This window comes from Botrytis byssoidea (assembly GCF_014898295.1).
Source record: "Botrytis byssoidea strain MUCL 94 chromosome Unknown BBYS_017, whole genome shotgun sequence".
NCBI lineage: Eukaryota > Fungi > Ascomycota > Leotiomycetes > Helotiales > Sclerotiniaceae > Botrytis > Botrytis byssoidea.
This window is the reverse complement of record NW_024065858.1, coordinates 184,910-194,839: the sequence shown is the minus strand read 5'-3', so window position 1 is coordinate 194,839 and position 9,930 is coordinate 184,910. Positions and strand designations below refer to the sequence as shown.

The following is a 9,930-nucleotide window of genomic DNA, read 5'->3' as shown; positions in this document are numbered from 1 at the left end:
TTTTGATTGATTTGATGCATCTTATGAGTCTATGCGACCATAGCGATATACTAGACTGGCAAGGGATGTCTAGGAAGAGTTAATCAACATCCATGTATGGTCTGCGATATTGGGTACTTTGATCAGAGGACGCAAGTCCTTCAACGTCTGCTTCAACGTCTATCGTCATCGAATACGGGGGGGTAAGCGGCCTGCTGGTCGTCCCCTGATTGAAGGAGGGCCTCGCCATTGAATGCATCTCCAAACAGTTTCCAATACCCTTCTCGGCCATGTCTACACTTTTCGAATAGGAATGTGACTTGGGAATCATTTGTTCTGGGTTCAATGCGGATAGAGCCATTTTGAAACCTAAAAGTGAGCATATCGAAGAAGTTTCAAAGGCCAGCCAGCATGTAGCCTTTATTTATACTTCCCTCCAGGTGACAGTTTCGAAGGTTGTATGTAAGGCAGAATACAATGCTGTTTCCTGAATACTCAAGAGTCAGTTCCCATCTCCTATCGTCCACTCATGTTGTATCGTCTCTATGAGGCTTCAGGCTCGAACACCATAATAAGCCGCCACTGGGCTATGTGAGTGCAACCCAAATATGCAAATTCATTACACTGAAATGAAGTATTGGTTGAATTATGTAGCGATAAACCACACCGAGTCCTGTACACGGTATAAGTACTTTAACCGGGCGAGGATGCCTCTGATTGTTTCGAACATGATCCAATAATTGGACTATCGTTAGGTATCGTTGCGTTGTTCTCTCCTTTTCTGCATCAGAGCTGCGGGATGCGAGAATCGATGGCATTTTTCCTCATTCGCAGATTCGAGAACCAAAGGTCGCATTAATAGTATGACTTTGACGGTATTTCTGCCATTTCTGAAAATAGTTGGCGCACGCAGACAGCAACATCTAGGAATTAGAATATGTTACCATTCAAGCCGCATGATGAAACTTTTAAGTACTACTTAAATGATACATAGCGCCCCCGGAGTCTTCATTATCTTGTCCAATGAGATTGAAAACGCCAGGTCAGCGGTTTCCATTCAGCCATCGAAGTTTCTGTAGTACTATAGCCTTGTAGTGCATGGTATTGTGATAGATATATGTAAGATTACAAGGCCTCGGTAAGGATTCCAACGTTACACCAGGAATGTCAACCTCACATTACCACGAAAGCAACACAACAAAGTATCCACGATTCGAAGATCATTGAAATATCGATTGTGTCAGAATCGCGTAGACAACTCATCTACTCACTCTCCCCTATCACACAACGCGGATTGAATCTCACTCCTCAACGATCCTGAAACGCGGCCTTAGAAGCGCGTACCGTGGACGAATTCCTCCTCGATATAGAACAGAACTACTGTACATCTGCCACCTCGATACACTGTTCCGATCCCGCCATTAAAAACAACATCGATCCCAGCCGAAACAATTTCAAGCGACAACATACTCGAAGAACCATCTGATTACGACGTTTGGAATGAATTTCCTGACCAGATACAAGGAAAGGGCGGGGTAAAGTGTGAATGCACGATCGCTTGGAGTTCCATTCTAGTCTCTTCAATGACGTGTCTAGGTCGTTATCTATGCATTTGCAATCGCTCTGCATCGGCAGATAATGCTTTCGACAACGATATCATAACAGCATGACTCGCACATCGCGCGACTACCTGACGACAAATTCTCAATCTCTCGACATTCAATGCGAAACACTCTCTTGTTTTGGAAAAGTCCCTATCGGGTGCCCTCACCAACGCCGCTGCACTACGATTGTAGGAGGGATTGAAGCTCAAGGAAACACTTCCCATGTCCATGATAGCACATGAATAACTTCCAAAGCCGTGCTGGGTTCATGAAAGAAAGGCCAGATGCGTCACTCAAGCACATCATCGAGAGACAAACCTTCCCAAACAAAACTGCGATGTATAGTCAAGAGGGATCATCACAACTAGCAACGTCTTCACTAAAAGTTACCCCATCACTGGAAATTTATCTGTTCAAAACATGGAGCGGAAGAGGTACGAAAGATGATGTGGCCTTGAAAGGATTTCATTATAGCGGTGCGTGTGAAAGCTCTATCAATCTGTTTATTTTTCCCATCCATTCCTACTCCCGCAGAATGCTAAAGTCAACCCATCTAATCCGTTTCAGTAGGATCGTCCGTTCCAGTAGAATCGTCCTTGAGATTATTAGTTTTAGATAATCAGAGGCGAGATAAAGATCAACTTACTTCAACAATAGGTTCTTCTACTGTACCAACAGTACCTCTTGTGTAGTCTTCCACCACCGGAGCCTCGATTGAAAGGGTAGACATGTTGTCAGAACTGGTGTTCGGCTTTGTCTGTTAATTTTGGATAACCAGAAACGAGATGAAGATCAACTCACTTCAACAACAGGTTCATCTACCGTACCAACAGTACCTCTTGTGTAATCTTCCATCAATTGGAACTCGATTGAAATGGTAAGCATCTTGATGAAGCTAGTGCTGAGATCTTTCGGAGTGAGTCGTGGGTGGAAATGGAAGTGGGGTTATTCTTCGGTCCTAACTGTAATGACTTGGAGATGTGAGAGAGTTCAAGAGTAAAGGAGGATTGGTCTGGAAATGCTAACATATATAGAGTGGTATAATAACTGAGAATACTCGTGGGATAAGAAGTTCTTCGAATGATGCTAGATGCACGTCCACCATGAGGACTGTCCTGTTTTTCTTCCCTTTGGGTTTGCAGAATTTCCGGCCGATGAGTATCAAAAAGGGAAGTGGGTCAGAGAGAGCGAAAGGAGAACAAAAAGCAAAGTTCTAAAAGTACATACGAACCCTTGTGTGTTGGAAGCGCGAGCATGGCGGACTTTGATATAATTTATTCTAGAAAAGATCAGATATTATTCAAATAATCCAAGACATTTCGACTGCTTTTGAGTGATAAAGTCTTGCGGAAACGAGTGAACTGGGTCTACAATTCGTATGGCCAATGTCATCGTCATCTCTTTCTACGTATAAATCTCTCAGAGACCAGAGGAACGCCTTCTCCGTGACAACCGGCAAGTTTCCTCAGTCACCGCTTTGTTCTTACCAATCTGCCGTGCAAAGCTAGAATTGGGATGCTTGGCGAAATAAAGATTTTTTCCGGGATGTCTTGTATAAACAAAGGTTGGATGAACAGCCTTAAGTCATTCATAGGCTACAACAAAGGAGCTAGTCTCATAGCAACGTCTATTGAAGGATTGCTTCTTTTTGTACCTAGCTAGGTAGCTCCATTGAAAAGAATACGCATTGACAACCAGAGCTTCCATTCCCGGTTCTGTGGCGTCTGTATCCTTCTCACACCAGCAATCATCTTGTCTGTCACCTGCGAGGCTTGCTACTGGGGAATGTATTTTTTAATGCCTCTAAGTTGCCCCATGTAAATCCAGTGATAAATATGAATAGATTTTCATTGGGGGGAAGCACCCAGGAAAATTCGTTCCAGTGCAAGGCATCGCACCGGACATTCTCGAGCTTCTTCGGAAGACAGACACTGATATGCAGTGTTACGATGCTTAAACTGATATGTAGTGTTAGCTAGGTATGCACGACGGAAAGAGGAAGTTATTGGTCGATAAATTTTCACCCTCCGCGTTCCGGGTCCCAGGAAGGGCATTATTCGTCCCGGTAAAGAAAATAAACGCGAGTGTGAGACTTCGGGCGCCACAAGAGAAAAATTTCTTAGGGTTTGTTTGGAGATGTTAGTTCAGAATAATCAAAAGGTAATAGTTATTTCGGTCTATTCAGATTGAGTCGTTCATTTGTCGTTGGTGTAGAATTCTTGTAGGTGCGTAGAAGAAGGATGTAGATTGAAAGGGCTTCTTCTATGGAATTACTAGGTACAGTACGATAACCATGAATTTCCACCTCACCGTCGCTAAAACTTCACTGCCGTCAAAATTAAAGCCTCGCTATTTTGAATGGTAATTCAACCATTTTTACATAAATCATCCCATCTTTTCGAAGATTTATCTATCAAGCCGCCTTGAAAACCAATCAATTTTTATCAGGTACAGAGGAATAGATGATTAATGGTCTAAATCTCGAACAAAGCTAATCCTCTTCAACAAATCTTATTTTCTTCTACCGATCAATATGAACTGCAAATACCACCCTCAACCAAAATCATCTCAACATACCTAATGAGGACTGAGGCTCGCCCACGTTCTTCTCCCAAGACAATCCTCATGTAAGGTACGGGAAACGTCATACATGTCTAGTGCGGCCCGTATCTATTTTCGATTGCATGGTGGTCAGATAATGATTAGATTGAGTCTAGATAAGGCAGATTGATCGCCGTAATTAGTCTATCCGGTGGTCCAGGGGTTCCAATCAATCGTTCAACGTGGAAAAGGAGATTCTTTCAATCTGTAACAGACTAGGCCTTAAAGAGTACAGCTTTAGAACAACACACAGTTCGTATATGCTCTGGCGTCTAACACTTTCCAAGGCTTGCCAAGCAGTCATAAGGGAAGAAAGTGGAGGCAAAGATATATTTTGGGTAACGTTAACTCTTTGTAATTCGTACATTATCGCTCCCCCTGCGTGCCACCCTGTGTGCTGCCGTCAATGCACATAGGTAGGCTGGCAGATTCGTAGCCAGCCTCTCCAGCCTTTCCAACTTCTGATAGTATCTGTCATAAAACGCACTATTGAAAGTACCCAGGAAAGAAAAAAACTGCAAATCGCCGAACCAATTAAATCTTACAACAGAGAAGATCGATAAGTTAAGGGTAATTTAATGATCTACGATCACCTTTGTTAATGATATATTATAGAAGCCAAGGTTGCTGGCGCTCATGTAAAAAGTACCTCCATTTGACCCTTTCGTCAAAGACCAACCCGATCAGTCATTTCTTTCCTCCTAGACTCTTAAAGAGGAACCAGGCCAAGAAAAAGACGCGCAAAGATACATATAACCTATCCATTCGGTCAAGATAACCACCGCCACCACCAAAATGCCACTCGAACAACAACACCATCGAATCATTATCCACAGTATTGTCCAAAATCTCCGTGGTCTACAAATCCATCAACAACTTGATTCACAAGACCCGTTATACGTCATCGGGACAGCAAACACTTCCATCGTCCTAAAAAAACGTTGCTATTTAACGTAGAGTACTAATTACTAGATACTTAGTAGCTACCTAAGTAGCGGGACGGTATTCAGGGCATAGCCTAGAACATCTCGGCAATTCGATGACTGACTCGCATAAGTTGAATCACTACAAACATACATACATACTTCCAATCAAACGAACATTCAATCAATCAACCACAAGCAAAACAATCGAATTCAAAAAGATTGAAGAATTTCTTCGTTTCTCATCATGTTAATTGTTACTTGCCGAAAAGCACCCACCGACAATTATTCAATCACTTCCTCACTCCCTCAAGTCCAAGCTCAATCTCAACCTCAATACATCTCATTCAGATCTTTGCTCCAACGAACCCCATGAAATAGATAGATCACCACATCCCGCACTCCATCCAACAAGCTACAGAGTCCCATCGAAGCACTTCAGATGGAGAGATAAGTGGTGTTAATCACATAGGTTACTCGAGAATCCTAGACGAGGAGAGAAGGGGAAGTCGTATTCTCTCGTTTACATGACTTTTCTATTGGTACGATACCCTGTGATTGTCAGGGGGTACCTGTCGTAATTGGTCACGATCTGAATACGACCACCATGTCGGATTTACGATCCTACTACCGGTATGCGTCCCAGCATGATTGCATACATATCCGTATGGTATGGTAGCACGGCGAAGCGAATTAATCTCAGGGATGACTTGTTACGCGCGCAAGTAACGATTTTGCGAATACTACATATACTTTCCATTTTCCTGTAAAATTCACATAGTCATTTATCTCTCACCAAGTCGATTGATTAGATGAACAACATTTTATTCAATCAACTCTATGGAGATTGCACACTCCCTCAAAAACAACAATAATCTAGGTATCTATCCATCCATTTACTCAACAACCCATCCCTTTCCCTTAACCTTTTTCTGCACCACCTTCCTAGCCGGCAAAGGCCAACCCAAACCACCCGTTCCCTCTGCCCTCAAATAAGGCACCACCCAACACTCTCTCATTTCCTCCGCCCCCGCATCCTTCCCCGTCTTCTTATCCTTAACCATTACTTCCTTAATCGGTTTTCCATACTCCAACAAACTTGTCCCTTTGGCCAAACCCGCAAGTTGTCCTCCGGTAACATCCGTCAAACTATGCATTCGAGTTTTCTGTCTCTTTCTCGATCCATCTGCATTAACATCCTCCGCCGGTTTCTGTAGATACGAGTAGATAATATATTCAGGACATTCGTTTGGCGAGAGATGAGATAAAGGAGACGCAGGATGGATATAGACTGCTTTGTCTTGTTCTTGATCATCATCGTTGTGTTTATTGGGAACACGGAGATGAGAGGGGAAGAGTGTGAGATAAGGAACGTCGATTGCTCTCTTAGGTTTCCTGTAGGCTTCGGGTTGTGTCGGGGATAAATCTGCTCGAATAGCGACGTGATCGATGAAACCTGCAGCCACCATTTGTTTGAGGGCTTTGACTTGCTTAGCAGTGGGTGGCGCTAGTTTTTCTTCATATTTCAATGCTGCGAAGGCGGGTATGTTGGTTCTCAAAAGATCTGTGATTTGACGACGTAGTTGCGATATTTCCTTGAGAGTCTTGTAGCGTACGTAGTGAGATGCACACCATGACTCTGTAGGTTCGTGGGCAAATTCACCAACGGCTTGAAGTAGTTTAATGGCATCTGATCTATCGTCGAGGAAACAGAACGATTGGTGAACTTTGTTGAATTGACGACGGAGATTCGCGCGGGCGTCTTGTTCGATCTTCTCGGCGGTAGTGAGGTATGAGTCTTCGTCTTCGCGGGGAGTAGCGGCCGGAATGACTTGGTTTTCGGGAATAAATATATCGGCAGCAGAGAGACCTGCTACAAGAGCGATGGTGTATGGAAGGCAATCGTGTAAATGTCCTACCAGAAGGATACGAGCAAACCGTGGTGAAAGTGGGAAGATGGACATGGTGGAACCTGTTGGAGTTATTTGACCAGAAGGAGAGATTGCAGAGAGGTAAGTGAGAAGCTTCTCGGAGCTCGCAAGACTTTGTCTATCTGGTGGAGTTGGGAATGGGAAATTGACAACGTGTTGCAAATTCATGGACTTGAGTTGTAAAACCACACCTTCGATGGGCATTCGTAATATTTCCGGCTCCGCGAATTCCTCGAAATCTCTCTCATAAACAGCTGATGAATAAAATCTATAACAGTGTCCAGGACCGGTACGTCCAGCACGACCTGCCCGTTGGCTTGCACTGGCCTTGCTAATCCATCCGACTTCGAAACTTTGTACTCCAGTTGTTTTATCGTATTTGCGTTCTTTGGATCTTCCACAATCGAAAACATAACGAATACCAGGGATTGTAAGAGAAGTTTCAGCAACGTTAGTGGCCAATACAATCAACCGTGAACCATCTGGAGGCGGTTCGAAAACTCTCAGCTGTTCTTTCGTAGGCAGTAAAGAATATAATGGTAATATGTGCATCTTTGAAGGTCCAGTATCTGCTTCTTCTCCGATATCAAAATCTTCATCATCGTTAAACGTAACTTCGTCATCATCATCGACATAATCGTCATTGGGCGTGTCCATAGTTTCACCAAAATCGATATCTTCAGCTTCCATAGGTGCATCTTTTCCGGATATGCGAACTTGTGGTCCGGTGGTAGTAGAGCCTATTTTAAAAGCTTCTTTCAACTTCTTGCTGAGATGTGTGATTTCATTCTGACCAGTTAAGAACACCAAAATTCCTCCTGGAGGCAGTTTGCGATGTCCTTTGCTAATCTTTCTGAATGCTTCCTCGACATAATCGTGATGTGTCTTTCGGGCGAAATGAGTAGTGACCGGGTATTGTCTGCCCTCCGCTTGAAGTACCGGTGGTGGAGAAGAAAATAATGTCTTGTTTTCGGTGAAATCTGTAATTCGTAGAGTAGCGGACATGATAATAAGTTTCAATGGTTTGATGGACGGATCCTCTTCAGCCATTTCTTCTCTTAACTTTACCACTCGACTGAGCATACCAATAAGAATATCGGTATTTACGCTCCTTTCGTGCGCTTCATCAATAACAATGGCGGAGTATTTTCTCAGAGCAATATCTTGGGCAACCTCTCTCAAAAGTACACCATCCGTCATGAATTTAATAGCGGTTTCTGAACTCACTGTTCCCTCGAATCGAATTTGATAGGCGACTCGCTTACCATGATCAGCAAGCTCATCACCTACACGTTTTGCCATACTGACAGCTGCAACTCTTCGAGGTTGTGTAACTCCAATCATTCCAGGATTGGGAGAATCTTTAGTGCCATACCCAGCTTCGTATAAGAATTGTGGTACTTGAGTGGTTTTTCCAGAACCTGTAGCACCATACACAACCACCAAGTTGTTGTTATGAATTGCTTCCATAATTTTCTGTTCTTCGGCTACGACTGGGAGTTTGAGTCTGACATCTTGAATATTTGAAGGTCTTTCTATCGAAACACTGAATGCTTTCCGTGAAAGATTGGTAGTTGGCTGTAATTCCACTGGTAAGGGATCCTGTTCTAAAGGCCGAGGTTCGAATCCTTCTATTCTTGGCGTTTCTGTCGCAATTGGAATATTTGATGATGGTTCGTATCCATAGGCTTCGTTTACTTGTTGAGTTGCCCAGGCTTTGAACGCAGATGAGCGTTCCTGTTTCCTCGAGGCAACTTCGTCTTCATCCTCCTCTTCACTACTCTCTTCGCTATCATCTTCATCGCTATCTTTGTCTGACGGTCCTTCTTCATTGTTCTCTTCTTTATCGTTTCCAAGAGCCGATTGAAGGGCCCCCTCTCTACTTTCTTCGAAAATGGACATAATATTCTTTAGTAGCTGGGCATGTTCGGGGTCATTTGTCTCCTCTCTTTCTTCATCGTCTTCATCATCACTGTCTTCATTACTGTCCTCATTCGGAGATCCTTCCTCACTGCTATCTTCCGAATCGGTCCCCTCACCACCCTCGGCAAAGATCCCCGTAAGACGTTTCAATAACTCTGCACGTTTTTTGTCGTCTGTTCCATCTGGCGTATTCGAGTTGTCAGAATCCTCACCTGATTTCATTTCTTCATCACTATCGGCCTCTGAATTTGAAGAGAATCCCTCCCATGCTGGTTCCGCAGCCGGGACCTGTGGCTTCAATGATATCCTCGACTTGACACCTCCTCGCCTTTGTCGCTTTTTTATTACCGGCTTCCCGTCATCATCCACCTCGAGTGGCCTCTTTAAACCTGTGCCTGCACCAAATTGTAATGTTTGCGCGGGCACTTCTGGGGTCGGAGCGGAAGATTTCGCAGGTGCAGTCGCAGTACTTTGGAAAAGACCGCCCACCTTCTGTTGATCGACTTCGTCGTCTTCATCTTCACTACTTTTACTTTCCATCTCCCTAACCGTCCTCTTTTCGAACAGTAGTTCTTCTCCATCTCCATCGATATCAATGCCTCTCTCCCTTTCTTTCAGCGCTCGCGCCAATCTTTCTCTCCTGGTTAATGAGCCCTGGCCCAACTTCTTACTGCTCTCATATAATCCTCCCTCGTCTTTCTTCTTTGATAGCTTTTCAATCAATATCCTATTTTCATCCTTCCTCAGCTTCGTCTCGATATATTTCTCCAATCTTTTCGCTTTTTTCCCACTAATCTTATTATCTCCTGCCAGCTCTGCCTTCAATTTCTGCTTCTTCTCTTCATGTGCGGCTTTTGAGGAGGGGAGGATCTCTGTCGCATTCGAGTCTACTGGTGTCTCGGTATCATTGACTTTATTTCTCGCAAGCACTTTGTGCTTTCGCTGCCGCGGCGTAAATTTGGGAGGCAT

General features: G+C 43.8%; 1 protein-coding gene across 1 annotated transcript; it reads right to left on the bottom strand.

Moving 5' to 3' along the window:
* Positions 1-6,003: 6,003 nt before the first annotated feature.
* EAE97_008128 (uncharacterized protein) lies at positions 6,004-9,930 on the bottom strand (the record flags this gene model as incomplete). The annotated part of the gene is made up of 1 exon (XM_038878642.1): positions 6,004-9,930. One exon carries the CDS (start codon positions 9,928-9,930, stop codon positions 6,004-6,006), a length of 3,927 nt encoding a protein of 1,308 aa, XP_038730322.1.